The sequence below is a fragment of the Heptranchias perlo genome, chromosome 11 (assembly GCF_035084215.1).
Source record: "Heptranchias perlo isolate sHepPer1 chromosome 11, sHepPer1.hap1, whole genome shotgun sequence".
Classification (NCBI taxonomy): Eukaryota; Metazoa; Chordata; class Chondrichthyes; order Hexanchiformes; family Hexanchidae; genus Heptranchias; species Heptranchias perlo.
This window is the reverse complement of record NC_090335.1, coordinates 53288877-53309208: the sequence shown is the minus strand read 5'-3', so window position 1 is coordinate 53309208 and position 20332 is coordinate 53288877. Positions and strand designations below refer to the sequence as shown.

The 20332-nt window shown below is 40.4% G+C and overlaps 1 protein-coding gene across 1 annotated transcript in view; it reads right to left on the bottom strand.

Moving 5' to 3' along the window:
• The window catches only part of LOC137326837 (suppressor of tumorigenicity 14 protein homolog), an 83355-nt gene that overhangs the window by 44632 nt on the left and 18391 nt on the right, over window positions 1–20332 (bottom strand). Inside the window, exons 7-11 of the mRNA XM_067992217.1 lie at window positions 18039–18258; window positions 16934–17076; window positions 9783–9880; window positions 9115–9227; window positions 3716–3849 (exon numbers count right to left, since the gene is read on the bottom strand). Of these exons, the coding sequence (XP_067848318.1) occupies window positions 3716–3849; window positions 9115–9227; window positions 9783–9880; window positions 16934–17076; window positions 18039–18258 (708 nt within the window). The remainder of the gene's footprint in view (window positions 1–3715; window positions 3850–9114; window positions 9228–9782; window positions 9881–16933; window positions 17077–18038; window positions 18259–20332) is intronic.

The following is a 20332-nucleotide window of genomic DNA, read 5'->3' as shown; positions in this document are numbered from 1 at the left end:
AAGAGGTCACCAGAGAGAGTTCCGGAGAGTAGAACCTAGATAGCTAATGGTACTGTCACTGACCTGGGTGGGGAGGGGAATTATTGGAAAGCCTAAGTCAGTAAACAGAGCATTGGGGAAGGCTTATATGACTAACAGAGCTTACAGAGCTAGGGTGAGGCAAAGCTCATGGAGGGATTTTTGGATGAGAATAAAGATTTTAAACTCAATGCGCTGGGGACAGGGAGCCAGTGAAGGTCAGCAAAGATGGGCTGCCTGCATGAATGGGACTTATTGTAGGACAGGAAATGTATGGCAGAGTTTTGTACAAATTAAAGTTTATGAAAGGAGGAGGATGGGAGGCCAGCAAGAAGGGCAATGGAATACTCTGGAAATGACGGCATGTATAATGGGGATGAAATCAGTAGCAAAGGATGGGAGTTTTTGGCAGGGTGGGGTAGATTGAAAAAAGGAGGGTGTAGGGTTGGTATGAAAGAAATAGGGGAGAGGTTAGAGGCTGGGGACAAAAAGGGGAGGAAGTGACAGAGGCAGCTGTGCCGATGGTCTCGATCTTAGAGACAAAGAAATCCATGAGCTCCTTGCACGATGTTTGACGTGAGGGTAGAAAGGGCAGAGGAAAGGTGTTTAAAGAGGCGGCTGGTTATAAACAAAGGAGCCTATGGTTGTCTTTATCCATCAGGAAGATCCTGAAGTAATTGGCTGTTTTGGCTAAGAAAAGTAAGGCTTGGCAATACTTGACATGATCAAGCCAGATCTGGCAACTGATAACTAGGCCAGTCTAAATGGGATAGAGGAGCAAAGGGATCTAGGGGTACAGATATACAAATCACTAAAAGCAGCGATACAGGTTGATAAGACTATAAAAAAGGCAAATCAAGCACTAGGGTTCATTTCTAGAGGGACAGAATTGAAAAGCAGAGAGGTTATGTTAAACTTGTACAGAACCTTGGTTAGACCACACTTGGAGCACTGTGCACAGTTCTCGTCTCCACATTATAGAAAGGATATAGAGGCATTGGAGAGGGTGCAAAAAAGATTCACAAGGATGATACCAGAGCTGAGAGGATGTCGTTATCCTTCCAGAAAGGCTGAACAGGCTGGGACTCTTTTCTCTAGAAAAGAGAAGGCTGAGGGTGACCTGATAGAGGTCTTTAAGATAATTCTAGGTTTTGATAGGGAAGACGTAGAGAAAATGTTTCCACTTGTGGGGGAATCCAAAGCTAGAGGTCATAAATATAAAATAGTTGCTAATAAATCCAATAGGGAATTCAGGAGAAACTTCTTTACCCAACGAGTGGTAAGAATGTGGAACGCGCTACCACAAGGAGTTTGTGTTCCTTTGACTTGAAAGAAGAGGTTGCAGCTGTACCAGGAGAGAGATGGGGGCGAGAAACAGTGATTGTTTTGATATGAATGAGGCATCAAGATGAAGGAAGTAAAGCAAATTTACAGCAGCAGAGATTTCAAGATGGATGGAGGGCCAAAGGGGGATGGAATTTATTAAGTGTTTTTGAGGGAGGTGGGGGGTAATTGTTTCATGAACAGTTGGTGAGAATAATGGGAGTAAGGGAGGTTAGGGGATGTGAATGGAAATGAAGACAAGGAAGTTGTCAGAGATAGCCTTGTTAATGACTGAGACCATGGATACAGAGAGGCCACCAGAGATGATCTGGTTAATGGGATATATGCTTTATTAACAGTTAGTGAATGAGAGAATTGCACGAGAAGGAAAAGCAGCAGAACTTGATACCAAACCTTGAAGTGGTGATTACCCTCCTACTTCCCCATTTCGGGCACCCTCTACAGTCTCCCTTCCCAAATTTTGGGAGATTCTTCCTTATACAGGATAAGAGGTCTGTCTTTTTGGGGTCTACCACCTGTCATAGATCTCCCTCAGTTGTTACGGGCCTCCTTCCCTTTAAGAAGAAAGGTACAAGAAGTCAGAAGTTCCAATTATTAAAATAAGATAAAGTAATATCCAAATGTTGGCATGCGGCTTGTAGTATGTGTGACGGCATGTATGTGCAATAGCTACATTAGATGGGATGATTCTTTTAGGTCGAATGCACGGAAGGATGCGTGGGAAGAATAATTACATTACATAGAATGTACAACACAAAAACAGGCCATTCATCCCAATAGGTTCATGCTGGTGTTTATGCTCCACACGAGCCTCTTCCCTCCCTACCTCAAATAAGTTTGAGATGAAGGCTGGGAGTAGAAAGAGCACCCTGTTGCTTCAGGGGCATTAATGGTAAAGTTTGTAAGCAGTTTAAGACTGTAAAAAATTGTAATTGTAAGTGCCAGGCATGTTTGAAGTACACTTCATTAATGTACGGTTAGGTTGGGTTCTCATTTCTCGCCTGATCGAAGTAATTTTGCTGAGCTTTTTCCTGCACTGATTCCATCTGCTTGGTTTTGTGGCGGTGGCAATCAATCACACTGGAGGTAACCTCCTTCCATTCCCTGGGCTGCTCTTCTTGGAGGCCAGTGGTGCTCAGTGCTAAAGAGGGCTCTCCTCCTCTAACAGTTCTTTCAGAAGAATCCCTCCAGCCACATCAGAGAAATGGGCTGTTTTGAGACCCAACGAACTTATTCCAGATTATTTTTTGCCTCAAAAGATTTTTTTTTGCCAGCTTCAAGTTTCTGGATACCTATCCCTTTAAGCTGCTGCAGGAGCACATGACTTCCTGTGGCCCCAATGGACACACGCCCAAAAGAGGCATTTCCCACACCTGGAATTCGCCCATCATACTATAATTAGGCTGACTCCAGAAATCTGTCCGAGGGTAGTGCAATATGGGTTATGCGGTCACAAATTACTCATACCCAATCAGAAAATCTAGGTGAACGTGTTTCCCCTCTCAATGACCACTCTGGTAGAGGCATAAGCCTAGTCGCAGTACTCCTCTGCTGTCCAGACCACTGTCAGTATCCATGGGATCTAGGACTGGGCATTGTCTTGCACAAGCTATCCATTGACAGGATGAATGCAATTTCCAGCAAATTTTGTGTTGATGCGTAGAATCCTTTGCATGTTGTCACACACAATCCAGGGAGTGGAAGTTGTTTCTGTTGAGGTAGTTGAGGGGGTTTTCTGTAGGAGGTAACAAAGCAACGTGGGTGCCACCCTGGGCATTGAGATTGCCAGCAAGCCCATAAAACTGGATGGCCCTATCTCGCTGCTGACTTGCTGTGATCCTAAAAGTGCTGCATTCCCTAGCTCTCTGTAAAGTACACCAGTCACCCGATGAATACACACTTGTATTGCACCCTGGCTAATATTACAGAGATTGTATAGGCAGAATGCAAAAAAACAAAGTTGCTGCCTGCTGCAGAAATCGCTACTGAATTTTTACAGGCTCAGAAACAATGCTTTGCGAATGTAGAAGCAGGAAACTCAGAGCTGCATTGCAACTGGCCCTCATTATAATATATTTAAATTAGCTCAGAAGGCAGATTGCAGGGAGGGCCAAAAAATATAAGTTAATTCGGGAAGGGGGTTGACTTTGGAGCAGGAAAATGCTTTCCGCCCTATTTTGCTGCCAAAAAAGTTACTTCCCAATTATATGCTGAAATTATGGCAAAAACAATATGGATATTCTAGGCCAATGTATTTTGGATAAATTAAATTACTAAATATCCTTATTTTATTAAAGACGAAAAAAAGTATCATTCCTGCAAATCAATAATTCAAAATAGCAAGTTGACTTACGATCCTCATAGCTGAAAGCTCTGTATTCCAGGTAAAATCCTTTGTAGGTGATTGATTGATCAGAGTAAAACTTAATTTTAACAGATCTTCCGTAAATCTTGCTGAAGCCACCCTCAGTTATTCGATTGCAGTATCTACAAAAACAAAGATGTGATTAAATGCAATTCATTAAACTTCAGTGCTGTAAATGCAGTATTTAGCATCCCTACAAAATAGCTCAAATTACTCCCTGCTTTAAATGATTTTTAACTTTGGAGTTATTTTGGGCCTGTCTGCTATTACCTTATTCCATGTACCTGATTATTGCTAGGTGTTAAATCAAGCCATATGCCCAACTATTTGATGGATGGTTAATATTTCAGTTAGACCCCATAAAATAGATTCAAGGGGGTAGAAATTCATCTGGGCCTGTTTTCGACTTTGGCTGCGACATATGCTGCAGGCCTTTCTCCAAGTTTCGTAGCTCAGTTGTTATCGCTGCGATCATACTTGAAATCCAAAATAATGAAATCATCAACAATGAAACAGCTAGCAATAATGCTGATAGTTGGAAAAAAATGAACTTTTATTCAGTTTTCCTGATGTTTGTATTGCATGCCTGGATATGTTTCTAACAATCGTTATTTCTGTATTCACTGCTGAACGCTCTTTCTTCAAAGCTGAAATTGATTATAAACTATCCTTGCTCTACAATGCAGCAAGAATGATTATCAGGACTAGCAGTTACTTCAGTAGGAAATAAGTGAGCAAGAAAAATTGTTACATCCAGAACAAATGATATATTTGCCGACAGAAAGTGTACAAAACAGCAATATTAGTTATATTTTTTATAACCAGAACTAGAAGATGATTCAAGAAAAGGGGAATACTACAACTGTGAATGGAGATTAACCTCAAATATATCAGCAGCAATGAATACGAGTGTTTCAGATGGTGACAGAATTTCACCACAAATAGTCTGGAAGGACGGGATAGTATGAAGCTAATAGCTTATCAGGATATTCTGTTAACCTGTCAATAGTGTGCTGCATCGCCAAAAGATCTGTTTTGTTTGGTTTGTGTAATTGTGAATCTATTCTCGACTGGATAATGTAATATAGTTTCTAGGCAAGCTGAAATTTTATCTAACAACCCTTAGATATGGTGGTAAATCTTCAGCCAGTTCTTTGATCTGCAATTGAGACAAAGAGGTAAGAGATTCATTTGACAACCTTTGATTAATATTCCTTACATGTTTTACTGGTTTACCAGTGCATTGCTGCTACAGCCTCCAGGAGATGGCACTGCTGTCTGTCAACCTTCTTTGTGAAGCAGAGCCACTAAAGACAGGACTCCTCTGACATGCCCAGGAAAGAAGAAAGACTTCCATTTATATAGTGTTTTTCATGACCTCAGGATGTCCCAAACACTTTACAACCAATGAAGTAGTTTTGAAGCGTAGTCACTGTTGTAATATAGGAAATGCAGAAGCCAATTTGTGCACAACAAGGTCACACAAACAGCAAAGTGATAATGACCAGATAATCTGTATTTGTGGTGTTGGTTGAGGCATAAATATTGGGCCAGGACACCAGGCAGAACTCCTCTGCTTGTCTTTAAATATGCCATGGTATCTTTTATGCTCACCTGAGAGGGTAGCTGGCGTCTCAGTTTAACATCTCATCCAAAAGACGGCACCTCCAATAGTCCAGCACTCCCTCAGTCAGCTTAGATTATATGCTCAAGTCTCTGGAGTGGGACTTGAACCCACAACCTTCCACTGAGCTAAGGCTGACACCCTGAAGTCCAAAAGATCCAGATAGCCATGTAATCATTTTATACAGGCATATAAAACTCTCTCCCTAATCGTTTACAACCACACTCCCAACTGCCTAGCCTTTGGCCCTCCATTGACCACAATATGCCTGCACCTGTTTATTTGCCCCCTAATCCCTACATTCAATGGCCTCACCCCAGGAAATCCTTCCCGTCTCCCATTCCTGTTGTTCCCACTGCTATGGCCTCTATCTTCACTACCTCAATTCCAAGGGGCACAGCTAGCTGATCAATCCACCACCAGAGCTGACTCAACCACATCAAGCTCTACTGGACCTCATTCTCTTATGGAACAACTACCCACTATTCTAGGGTCAGCCTGGAGGGCATGTGACCCCAAGCTCCTACCAACTTCCTCCTTAAATATCTCTCCCCTGTCCCTTATATCCTCACCTCTGACAACACTGCAACGAGCTCATGGATTTCTTCAACACCAAGATATCTGTTCAACTGCCTATGCTGCTTTCCACCCTCTCTCTTGACTACCCAATTTCCCTTCCTAGCCCCATGCTAGCTGATACTGTAAGCACTTCCCTCTCCTAGGGAACTATCCCCCCTCCCTTTCAAAACCGCGGTCATCATGCCCCTCTTCAAAAACCCACCCTTGCCTCGTGTGTCTTTGCTAATCACCACCCCATCGCCCACCTCCTTTTCTTCTCCAAGGTCAATTAACATGTGTTGTGTCTCAGACCTGTCCCCATCACTCCCACGTCCACCTGTTTGAATCCCTCAATCAAGTTTCTACGCTCCTCACAGCCCTAGCCAAAGTTACGAATGACATTCTTTGTGACGGTGGTGCATTATCTTTTTCTCATCTTCCTCAACACGTTCACCACACAATCCTTCGCCAATGCCTCTCCTCCGTTTCCAGCTCAATAGGACTGCCCTCGCTTGGTTCCACTCTTAACTATCCAATTGTAGCCAGATTCGTTTTATCAATGGCTTCTTTTCCCACCTCCACACAGTCACCTCTGGAGTCCCTCAAAGATCCACCCCTGGCCCTCTTCTCTTCCTCTACATCATGTTTGTTGATAAAATCAACTGCAGACATGGGGTCAGCTTGCACAAGTATGCCCATGACACCCAGCTCTGTCTCTCCACCAACTATCTTAACCCCCTCCACTGCCACTACGTTGTCAGGCTGCTGATCTCATTTCCAGTCTTGGGAAGAGCCAGAATTTCCCTGGCTAAACATCAGGAAGTACCCGAAACTATTGTCTTCAGCTCCAACCACAAACTCTATACACTCGCCACTGGTTCCATCCCTTTCCCTGGCCACTGTCAGAGGCTGAAGCAGATTGTTTGCAACCTCAGCGTCCTGTTTGACCTTAAACTAAGCTTCTGGCCCCATATCCTTTCCATCACAATGACTGCCTACTTCCATCTCAATAACATCACCCACTTCTTACCTTACCTCAGAACATCTGCTGCATCACCTCCAGACTCAAGGGGGTAGATTTTGACTTTGTGTGATAGTGTAAAATGGGTGATAGCGAATTGGCTGCCTGTTTTTTATCTCTACCGGTTTTTATTTCCATTGACCAACAGATGTAATACTGTCTGCTGATTTGCTATCACCCGTTTTACACTACCTCACAAAGTTAAATTCTACCCCAAGTACTCCAACGCTCTCCTGGTCAACTTTCCATTCTCCAGCCTCTAAAAACTTCCGCTCATTCAAAACTCTGCTGCCCGTATCCCATCCCAAGCAAGTCTTACTCGCGTATCACTTCCATTCTTGTTGACCTACATTCGCTCTGATCCCCCAGTGCCTCAAATTTGAATTTCTCATCCTTGGAATTTCCTCCCTAAAGCCCAGCTCTCCACTTCCCTCTCCTCCTTCAAGGCAGTCCTTAAAACCCACCTCTTTAACCAAGCTTTTGGTCACCCCTCCTAATATCGCCTTCTTTGGCTCAGCATCTGTTATTTTCGCTACACCTCTGTGAAGCGCCTTGGAACATTTTTTTGTACACTAATGGCGCTATATAAATGCACATTATTGTTTCTGCTGCCTCTCAGGAATTGCAAGGTTCGGAATGGGCCCATTACTAGCTTGCACAGTATTTGAGTAGGTAATGAGGCTCACATAGGATGGCAGCTCACCTTCCACATTTTTTGAAAAATGTTAGTGTGAAATTAAGAAGCTTGCCCTTGACCATGCAACAAGAGATTCAGGCATTGCTATTGGACTAACTCTATCTCATCACATTCTGGAACAAATCTATTAACATTACTTGGAACTGATTGTAAGGGCCACTGGTATAGTCCTGCTTCCTACTATTGCCTGAATCTGTCACTGTGAGCTCAAAAGCAGGAAGAAGCAACGAAAGTTTAGTAATAAACATCAGGTGAACGAGGAGATGTGTATACACACATCAGGCAGATGAGCGGCTAATTTTGAATATTTTGCGGCACACTGGTAGAAACATTACTGCCTAACATAAATATCTGCAATTCAAGTGAATGCTAACACCCCACTTAATATGCCTTATTGCACCAATGTGACTTTCCATTTCCCATACCAGATATCCTTGTTGCTTCTGGGTGAAATTGCTAATTTAATGCCAATTAGTAATGAATCTTGGATATTTCGGTTCTGCAGGAACTAGCTGATATCCCTGTGACTCAATCTGCTTCACACCCTTACAGCCATTAACACAAGGAAGGATTCATCCTATCAGTCTGGGCTGGATTCAAGGCTATAAGCCCAGACGTGACAGACAGTAATTTCACTAATTTCCTATTAAATAACCATTTAATACAAGGTATATCTGCTAGCCGTACCTTTTTCTGGGGGGTGTTAATATAGGGCCGAAATACGGTCAGCTTTTGTCTTTCTTAATCTGCTCCAATGCTATTGCAAAACAAATATAAGCTTTATTATCATGCCAAGCTACACCCTTGTTTACTGCTGGGTCTCAAAGATGAAGGTAAATATGCACAGGTTTGCCCAATAACTGAAATGCTACTCCCAACAAAGTTACTTAGGGACCTCAGTGATCAGATCACAGACATTTTCAGGTCTCAGAGGGCTTTCCAGCTTGTAATATCTGTTAACAGAAAGAACCTAATACTCTACCCACCGCCTTTCTGTTCAACAGAGATCCACCAACAATCAAGGATGTCAAAGCACATAAGAACATAATAAGATAGGAATATAGGAAGATGGGATCATGAGTAGGCCATTCAGCCCCTCGAGCCTGTTTCGCCATTCAATTAGATTGTGGCAAATCTGAACCTCAACTCCACTTGCCTTGATACCTAACAAAAATCTATTGATCTCAGTCTTAAAAATTTCAATTGACCTAGCATCTACAGCCTTTTGGGGGGAGACAGTTCCAAGTTTCCACTATCCTTTGTGCGAAAAAATGCTTCCTGATTTCATTCCTAACTGGCCTATCTTTAATTTTAAGATTATGCCCCCGTGTTATGGATTCCCATACCAGAGGAACTAGTTTCTCTGTATCTACCCTATTGAATCCCTTTATCATTTTAAAGACCCCAATTAGATCAGATAGTCTCTCTTCAAAATAGGTGTGGTACTTCAGGCACAGTAATACAACCCTAAAATCTGCTTGTCTTACCTGATCCCCTCAATCTCCAACCAGTCCTTATCACAGTTGCTTGAACCTTGGGATCTCTCTTGGATTTCCAAAACAATAACAGAAATGGCCATAATATATCCGACAGCAGGCGTCTGTTAAGGAACAAGATAACAGCTATTATCTTCAATTAATCATTCATATATTTGACTTTATATGATCACTAAATATGCGTAAAGTGTGACTCAGAAAATACATTTAAATATCCAACTATGGCTGCCACCATTCCAAGCAGAACACAAACAATTTCTAGATCAGGCTTTCCAAAAATCCAAGTTTCAGGGTGCTGGAAATCACAACAGTGACTAAAATTCAAAAGTACTTCATTGGCTGTACTGTGCTTTGGGACATCCTGAAATCATGAAAGATTCTATATAAATGCAAGTCCTTTCCTTAGTTTATGAGTAACAAAAAGATTTCAAAATGAAAGACAAACCACTTCTTAGTCAGTACTACACTTAAAACTATGGTTCAAAAGCACAATTTCACCTCCAGATAGTTTTAGTTTTAGTTCTGTGTACCCTTATATTGGAGGCATAGTTGGTTAGATCTGTCTTTCACGAGAAGCAATAGGTTAGGCTTTTTCCTCTCAGCTGAAAGGCTAATTGCAGACGGAGAATTTAAATGAATAAAATCTTATTACTACTCACAGCGATGGTCCAGGTGCAGTCAACTTTGGGAGGATAGTAACGAGGATAATAGGGAGAGCTCAAGGAGCCATTCCAGGATATGAGGTTACCACCACAACCTGGGGAGGGAAAGAATCAAAAAAAATTTTATCTCAAAATAGGTATTTAGAGTTTACAATTGCATACATCATAGTTGGATAACACAGCAGGCTAAAATCACAGAGGACATGGCTGTTTATCACAATGTCTCTCCTCAGCATTAAGCTCATCAATCCCACATACAAGTGAAAATATGAAGAAAGGTAATATGCTTCCATATTAAGTATATTTTAAGTATGGCTCTTCTGAACTTGAATGGGAACTGTTATTGGACCAATGAAGGGAAATGCTAAATCTTCTGTGCCTCTGCATTGGTCTTTTTATCTTTCTTACTGATATTCCTCAGTAAGTGGAAAGTATTTTGTTTTTCAGAATTGTCACAATTGACCTTGAGACAATTAAAATCATACTACATGAACAGGCTATTTTAGATCTTGTTATGTGTAATGAGACAAGGTTAATTAGTAATCTCACAATAAAGGATCCTCTGGGGAAGAGTAATCATAATATGATAGAATTTCACTTTGAGTTTGAGGGTGACATACTTAAGTCCGAAACTAGAGCCTTAAACTTAAATAAAGCCAATTACATAGGTATGAGGGGCAAGTTGGCTAAGAGGCTTATAACGTTGCCAAGAAAAGTAGTAAGCCTGAAGATTGGGAGAGTTTTAGAAACCAGCAAAGGATGACCAAAAAATTGATAATAAGGGAGAAAATAGAATATGAGAGTAAACTAGCAAGAAATATAAAAACAGATTGTAAGAGCTTCTACAAGTATGTAAAAAGGAAGTCAGTAGCGAAATTAAACTTGGGTCCCTTAGAGGCTGAGACAGCAGAAATTATATTGGGGAATAAGAAAATGGAAGAGACGTTAAACAGTAGGAAGACACAAAAAAAATACCAGAAATAGTGGGGAACCAAGGGGCTAATGAGAATGAGGAACTTAAAGTAATTAATATTAGTAAAGAAAAAGCACTAGAGAAATTAATCGGACTAAAAGCCAGCAAATCCCCTGGACCTGATGGCCTACATCCTAGGGTTCCAAAAGAGGTGGCTGCAGTGGATGCATTGGTTGTGATCTTCCAAAATTCCCTATATTCTAGAACGGTACCATGTGGATTGGAAGGTAGCAAATGTGACACCGCTATTCAAGAAAGGAGGGAGAGAGAAAACTGGGAACTACAGGCCAGTTAGCCTCATATCGGTCATTGGGAAAATGCTGGAATCCACTGTTAAGGAAATGGTAACAGGGCACTTAGAAAATCATAATGTGATTAGGCAGAGTCAGCATGGTTTTATGAAAGGGAAATCATGTTTGACAAATCTATTAGAGGTTTTTGAGGATGTAACGAGCAGGGTAGATGAAGGGGAACCAGTGGATGTAGTATATTTGGATTTTCAAAAGGCATTCGATAAAGTGCCACATAAAAGGTTGTTACACAAGATAAGGGCTCATGGGGTTGGGGGTAATATATTAGCATCGATAGACGATTGGTTAATGGACAGAAAACAGAGAGTAGGAGCAAATGGGTCATTTTCAGGCTGGCGGGCTGTAACCAGTGAGATGCCGCAAGGATCGGTGCTTGGACCTCAGCTATTTACAATCTATATTAACCACTCAGATGAAGAGACCGAATGAAAAGTATCCAAGTTTGCTGACGATACAAAGCTAGGTGGGAAAGTAAGCTGTAAGGAGGACACAAAAAGTCTGCAGTATAGACAGGTTAAGTGAGGGGCAAGAAGGTGGCAGATGGAGTATAATGTGGAGAAATGTGAGGTTATTCACTTTGGTAGGAAGAACAGAAAAACAGAATATTTTTTAAATGGTGAGAAACTAATAAATGTTGGTGTTCAGAGGCAATTGGGTATCCTTGTACATGAAACACAGAAAGTTAACATAGAGGTACAGCAAGCATTTAGGAAGGCAAATTGTATGTTGGCCTTTATTGCAAGGGGGTTGGAGTACAAGGGTAAGGAAGTCTTACTACAGTTGTACTGGGCTTTGGTGAGACCACATCTGGAGTACTGTATACAGTTTTGGTCTCCTTACCTAAGGAAGGATATACTTGCCTTAGAGGCGGTACAACTAAGGTTCACTAGATTGATTCCTGGGATGAGAGGATTTTACTATGAGGAAAGATTGAGTAGAATGGGCCTATACGCTGTAGTTTAGAAGAATGAGAGGTGATCTCATTGAAACATATAAGATACATTATGTGCTTGACAGGGTAGATGCCGAGAGGCTGTTTCCTCTGGCTGGAGAGTCTAGAACTAGAGGTCCTAGTCTCAGGATAAGGGGTCGGACTAAGATGAGGAGAAATTTCTTCACCCAGTGAGTTGTGAATCTTTGGAATTCTCTACCCCAGAGGGCTGTGGATGCTCAGTTGTTGAGTATATTTAAGGCTGACATCGTTAGATTTTTGGACTCTAAGGGAATAAAGAGATATGGGTAGCGAGAGGTAAAGTGGATTTGAATTTGAAGATCAGCCATGATCTTATTGAATGGCGAAGCAGCCTTGAGGAGTCATATGGCCTACTCCTGCTCCTATTTCTTATGTTCTTATTATTGTTCATTGTCAAAGGAGCACTCATAGTGCTTTTATTATGTAGCAATCCATTGTGCCTGCAATATTTGACAGTCCCAAGAAAATGAACAGATGGCTGTTGGGAGACTAGGGTTACCTCTTGCATCCATGGCTTATGATCCCAGTTAGAAACTCCAAACAGAAGCTGAGTGCAAATAAAATGATGCTCATGTCACCATCCCTAACTGAGCTGCAACATCTGTCTACATTCCTGCAGCCATAACTGGAATGGCTCTATCATTAGCTTTGAACATACAGGTTCGGAAGGGAAATTGGAGTTGAGGTCGAAGATCTTATTCAATGGCGGAGCAGGCTCGAGGGGCCACATGGCCTACTCCTGCTCCTATTTCTTATGTTCTTATACATAAGTGATGTAAACCATTATCATTATAACATACTTGTATTTGATTAAAAAGAAACAGTATTGCTGGAATTAATCATTATTTACAATCTTAATACTTCCAAATCATATAAAATGCAAAGCAAATAATGCTATAGCAGAGAATGGGAACTTTCTGTTGCATACATTTCCCCTTGTACATAGAAAGTCTTGTTTGTAATCACTGATCACAATATTAGATATTAAATTCAGTGCGTGACGTGCACATTTTATTGAAAACTCTTTCTAAGTACCTGTAGCTCCTATAGGTGGTGCTGTGACAGACCTTTTCAATGTTAAAAGTGTCACATTGTGTGACATACAAAAAGCATTATTTCATAATGAGTGTATATCCCCCTGCGATTGTGCAATATTGCCACTGGGTTCACATCAATCACTCTAAATGCTCTCTGAAAAAGAATTTTCATCCACCATTTTTTTGAACCAGTAACTAAAATTTCTAATATCCATTATAAGGGTTTAAACAAAATAAAACATTCAAAAGATTACACATTTCACAATAACATGGTTACATTTATCCATTGGATTGCCTTTTGTTCTTTAAATGTCTTCATTAAAGCTTTTACTTGGAGGCTGCAGTCTCTCCCTGGGCTTGGATTTAATATTTTTATCCAGGGTTGTAACTCCGTGAGCTGAATTTAGATTATGCAGTCTGAGCATGTGCAGTGTACCTAATATTACCAAGTTAGAAGTCATATTTCCGATCTATGGCCATTGCTGGCTCCTTTCCCCGCAACGCCACTCCATACCACCCACCAGCACGATCTAAAAGGAAAGAAGAAAAGAGAGAAGCAAAAAGAAGAGTTAAGGGCAGTGTTAAGACAGCAAAGAGAGGAGAAAGCAAAAGACAGAAGCAGAAGAGGACAGACAGAATCAGCAACATGAAGACATCAAACAGGCAAGACAGAAATCATATTCTCTGACTTACCATGTGCAATACCATGGGAAATTGACAAGTTACATGTTAAGTTTGGTATGTGAGGCACGTGTTTCATTGAAAGCTCATTATAAGTACCTGCAGTACACGTTATTCCTGTAGCTGGTGCTGTGATAGGCCGTTTCAATGTTAAAGATGTCACACTGTGTGACATAATAACATAAGAACATAAGAAATAGGAGCAGGAATAGGCCATATGGCCCCTCGAGCCTTCTCCGCCATTCAATAAGATCACGGCTGACCTTCGACCTCAACTCCACTCTCCCGCCTTATCCCCATATCCCTTGCTTCCCTTCTATCGATCTCAGAATTGAATATACTCAATGACTGAGCATCCACAGTCCTTTGGGGCAGAGAATTCCAAAGACTTACAACACTCTGAGTGAAGAAATTTCTCCTCATCTCGGTCCTAAATGGTCGACCCCTTACCTTGAGGCTATGACCTCTAGTTCTAGACTCTCCAGCCAGGGAAACAGCCTCTCAGCATCTACCCTGTCAAGCCCTCTAAGAATTCTATATGTTTCAATGAGATCACCTCTCATTCTTCCAAACTCCAGAAAATGTAGGCCCATTCTATTCAATCTCTCCTCATAGGACAACCCTCTCATCCTGGAAATCAATCTAATGAACCTTCGTTTCATCCCCAAAAGGCAAGTATATCCTTCCTTAGGTAAGGAGACCAAAACTGTACACAGAACTCCAGGTGTGGTCTCACGAGAGCCCTGTACAATTGCAGCAAGACCTCCTTACTCTTATACTCCAACCCCCTTGCAATAAAGGCTAACATACCATTTGCCTTCCTAATTGCTTGCTGTACCTGCATGTTAACTTTCTGTGATTCATGTACAAGGACACCCAAATCCCTTTAAGCCAACACTTCTTATTCTCTCATCTTTTAAAAAATATTCTGTTTTTCTATTCTTCCTATCAAAGTGGATAATTTCACATTTTCCCACATTATACTCCATCTGCCACCTTCTTGCCCACTCACTTAAATTGTCTATATCCCTTTGCAGATTCTTTGCGTCCTCCTCACAGCTTACTTTCCCACCTAGCTTTGTATCACCAGCAAGCTTGGATACATTACACCCGTTCCCCTCATCTAAGTCACTGATATATATTGTAAACAGCTGAGGCCCAAGCACTGATCCCTGCAGCACCCCACTAGTTACAACCTGCCAACCGGAAAATGACCTGTTTTTTTCTACTCTGTTTTCTGTCCATTAACCAATCCTCAAACCATACTAATATATTACCCCCAATCACATGAGCCCTAATCTTGTGTAACAACCTCTGGTGTGGCACCTGATCGAATGCCTTTTGAAAATTCAAATATATTACATCCACTGGTTCCCCCTTATCTGACCTGCTAGTTACACCCTCAAAAATCTCTAATAGATTTGTCAACACTATAGCTGCTTTTTATAGTGAGAGTACATCATCCAGTGATTGCACAGTAAATCCACTGGGCTCCCATAAACTGCTTAAAATGCATTATGAATTTTTTCAGCCACCTTTTTATCTCTCAGTAATTGCAATTTCTAACGTGCAAAATAAGGATTTAAGCAAAATAAAAATTCCCAAAAATTACACGTTTCACATTAACATGATTACATTTATCTCCTGAATTGTCTTTTGTGTCTTTAAATGCCTTCATCAAAAGTTTTAGATTAAGACCTCACCCTCTCCCAAAAGCCTGGGCTGAACCTTTATATTTTTCCCCAGTGCTGTGAATTTATAAGTTGAATTTGCATTGTGCAGTCTGAGCGTGTGCATGTATCTAATTTCCCAAGATGAATCAGTATCGTTCAATCAGCGGTACTTATGGAATATTTTTCTTTAGCTTCTAGCACTTTCTACTCAGTAGGGTTTTTTTCAAATGAGGACAAATTTCAAAAGCTTTATCTGTATAAAATTTGTAATGTGTTTTTTTAACGAGAAGCTCAGTGTATTTGTGTGAGAATGAGACAAAAAATTACTGTTCTGAAAATAAGCCTCTGTAGATTTAGTTTCATGTTCTATAAGCTTCAGAAAGTGCATTATGAGGAAGGGGATAAGATAGAAAGAGACTGGGGCCAAAGAGAGTGGTTGAGAGAGAAGGAGTTTGAAAGAGTTAAGAGATTAAGAGAGAGAGAGAGACTTCATGTTAATGTTAGATCAATTTTCAAAAAATAAACCACTGTTAAATTCTGAAGTCAACTAATTAGCCAACTGTGATTGCTGACAGCTAGTAAAAATAATTACTAATTCCTTACACCTAGCATCCTTCCTCATTCTAATAAAATTTATTTTTAAAAGAACAAGTTGAATTTTGAAAGCAAACAAGGCCCCTTTGAGGGAGACAGACAGGAAAAGGGAGGAGGGAAACATGTTGAGGGTGAGAATATCTCTGGCGGTGGGAGGTAGTGGCTAGAGGGAAGCATGAGTTATTGAGGGAGGGGATGGGCAGGGAGCCACTGAGAGTCACATTTTCACTGCAGCCAGCAACCGTTAGTGGCTCCTTTCTCTGCCACACCATGCAATACCAGCCACCACCTCCCACCCAAAAGTAAAGACAGAGAGAACTTAAGAAGACAGAGAGAAAAGCAAAATCAAGAGTTACAGGGAGAGAAGCAGAAGAGAGGGAGAGAAGCAGAGAGGAGAGACAGAGAAAAACAGCAAAACAAGGACATCAGAGACAAGTAAGAGCATGATAACATTCTCTGAATTACCGTGTACCTCACCATGGGAGATCAACTAGTCTTTTAAAAATTATTAGCATTACTAATGCTTTCATCAGTCAACCATATTTATGTTTAAAAACACGAGCTGCATTTGTCAGTTTGCTGTACTGAAAGTTATAGCTCACCACCACCTTCTCAAGGGCAATTAGGGATGGGCAATAAATGCTGGCCTTGCCAGCGACACCCACATCCCATGAATGAATTTTTTAAAAGTTAGGTAATCAGGTACAGTAACCAAAGCCAAACTCCAGTTGGGCTGAGTCCATTTTCTGCCATTATCAGCAAAGCTCAGCTGCCCACGCACAAATAAGAAGCTTTTGGATCATCCACTGGTCCAATTTAAGGTTTAAGTTTTAATAAAGCCAAAAGATCTAATGTTAGTCACATAGCTCAAAATACTTTCTGAAAAACAATTTTCTGCATCTCTACCTCTTTTTCGAATAGCTTCAAAATATGCTTTAAATACTGCACTATCTCTTGGTACATTTGATGAAAAAGTCACCAACATCACATTGCCAGATGAAGTCAATCTGATAACAGGAGGATTCCAAGTCACAGGCGAGCCACACCACCTGAAAAAATATATATTTTTAAGTCATGATTTTTGTTTATTCAACATAAAAATATGCAATTTATAAACTTATTTTTACAGGTTATTTGGGCAAGTTCACCTATTTTTGTATTTTAGAAAAATTATCTTTGGATTTAAGAATTTCTTCGCTTTCAAGTTTCTTAAACTAAAAAATCCAAAACGTAACCTCAATCTAACCTGAACTATATTTGCTATGACCATTTAACAATAACACTCTTTGGACAACTTTTACCTAGAGCACATCTTTTTAATTTAGTTGGCAGTTCTTACAATACTATTCTCAATGATGCCTGAATATAGTGGTCAGACAATCTACTGTCTGAAACTTTTCATGTTCCCTTCACATGAAAGGTTTCCGTTAAAAAGTTCAGTGGAACAGATCTATACATGATGAAAGTTCTACAAGCAGGTGGCCAGATAGTACAGTCAAGCTCCATATAAAAAGCCACAGGATTCAAGCATGGTCTTCTAAAAACAATTTCACTGGGAATTTTCTCGGGGGTTCTCTTGATCGGCCGCTGTAACTTTAGCGGAAGATCAGCGGAAACCCCGTCTGCGCATTTATCTGGGGTTTCCGTTGATCGTCCCTTACGGTGGCCAATTGCGAGAATCCCCAAAGAAATTCCAGGTATTTGCATTTAGTGCTTTGTTTAGAATTCCAGATGCAAAAGCTGGACTGGGTACTGCTGTATGGTCAGCCAAAGAAAAATTTCCAGACCAGGTGGTCCAAGTTTAGCTCCCAGGCTAATCCAAAATGTTCATTACACCACTGTACCAATTTTTGATCAAACACCAACAGTCAAAAGATGAAGATTAAATGTCAAATTTAAACCTATGAGGAACTGGCTGTTTAATACTGTAAGTTAAATTAGGCACCATCATGGCATAAACGTACTGTCTATCTGCACTGTAGTAAAGCTCACCAAATGTCTGCAGTCTTACCGTGTTATTATTTTGTTCTGTACAGGGAGCAGGAAGTCATAGGCTGATAATTTATGGATTGCACAGTTTCCTGGAATTGCCCCATGTAGGGTCAGGATCACTAAGTGTACAATATGGCCTGTTGGAACTCGCAGTCGCCACTGGTAATAGGATCTCTTTGGACGTGTTAGTGTCAGTGTCCGATTGTTGCCTGGTTTTGCATATAGATCAAAAGAAATTGCTGCAAAATGAGAGAAGCAAATCTTACAGTATAATAGACAAATTGCAATCGTAATTTTTAATGTACTCAACTTTGCAAAGATAGTTTAAAACGGCAAAAGGTTTACTACAGTATCCAAAACAAAATGATAAATGAAAATATTGGTATTATAAGCAAAGGTACAAGTAATACCATGATTTCTGTCAACAAAGTTGAATGCCCTTGTTTTTTTACATTTTATAATTGTTAAACATCTAAGAAGCCACACTGCCCTGCAACTATAAAAAAAGGCCAAGTTTTAGAATTTATCTATAATCTGAATAGCTTATTAGTAGAGTTGCACATTTTTCACAGCCTGGGAAAGGTTTGATGATTCCATGTAATTTGTAAGACCCTGTAAAGTCACTAACTTCTTCACCAGGTGCTGTTCCTTTTGGCAATTTACAAATGCTGGTTTGTTCATTCACACAAAGCTTTCAGAGGTGCACTACTCTAGGAAACTGGCCAAACTGTGCACTCCTGCCCACTATCAGGTTTAGTTTATCTTGCATTTATTTCACTCTGCTCAGCACAGACCAACCAAACCCAACCCCAAGTCCCACTCAGACACTGCACACACTGGCTGTCTGAAGGTTACAGTCTTTTCATCCAGAAATCAACAACCTATACTAAAAACTCCTACAGACCATAATATTAATCAGTGTTTTGAAAAGCTATTTCAATTCATCAGTGTTTGCCTATTTAAAAAGTAACATAAGAACCGAAGAAAATCCAGGGCAATAAAAAGCTATTCAGCCCAATCCAGTCCCTATATGATTACTCTATCATGGATTCCCCTCCCATACAACCTGTTGATCTTCCGCTTTAGGGAACACTAATTTTCTTCCATAACTTCCCATGAAAAAAGTCACGCACTGTTCTTAAATAGCTCCATAACCCACAATTCCACTTCTCAACAAATATTGATCTAGTTCCTTTTTAAAAGTGTCAACTGACCCAAATAACCAATTTCTGTGGGAAATAATAGCCGGGAATTTCCTTGACTTCGGCAGAAACCACGGATAGACTTGCAAACAAGGTTTCCGCTGATCTTCTGCTGAAGTAATAGCGGCCGATGGGAAGAACAGCCGAGGAAATTCCTGGAGAATGTTTTTTAATCTCTAACCTTGCTTAGGGCTTGAGTTTCGGAATCGTGTCCTCTGTGTGCTATGAAATTAGACACATTACTAGGCAAGAAACAATTTTCTATTGCTTATAAATAATCAACTCCCTCGTAAGTGGAGAAGGTGGGTCTGAAATTCCACAGGGTTCTGCCAGTCTTCCACTGAAGTTATGGTAGGAGACTGGTGGAAGCTCCCCCCACCCCTGGAATTTCAGGGCTGGTATTCCCAAGTTGATAATATCAAGCACAGTTTTATTCAAATGCAGATTTGTTTCACAATAGACTGCATAGGCATAGCAGAATGTGAATCTGATTTTGGGATACATTTTTATAAAGATAATTTTAAAATAAATCTGTTAGTTGGAAAAAGATAAAGTGAGTAATTGCAATCACGTTTTTTTTGTTTCTAATTGTACACATTGGGAAAATCTGGAATTTCAAAATATTGTGTTGTGTTTGCACATAACCCTTGAAATTTGACTTTTCTAGCTTTGCAAAGATCATGAAATTTGACAAAAAATCCTCCATAAAATACACAGCACTGTTTACTAATCCATTTAAAATCTTCGTTTTTTACATCAAAAAGTTACAACTTTCCTGGCAATTTTTTTTTGTTGTAAAGATGAACTGTAATGAGTGCATCCTTTCCGCACTTATAAGAACCTGTATAGTTGGATCATTTCACTGACATTCATATAACAGTCGTGACAGAATGAACCATTAATGGATTAAGAACTGTCTAGTATCCTGGAAGTTACTGAATTTTGAAGTCTTTCATGATTTTAGTTTGATATCCAAGTTTGAAAAGGATACTAATCACCTCTTAACTGCACAAAGTCACATGCTACTGGAGCTTGTAGCTAGCATCAGCTGCATGACCTGCAGGGGAATCTAAGTCATGGAAAAGTGAAGGAGGGATGGTAAAACCATTTA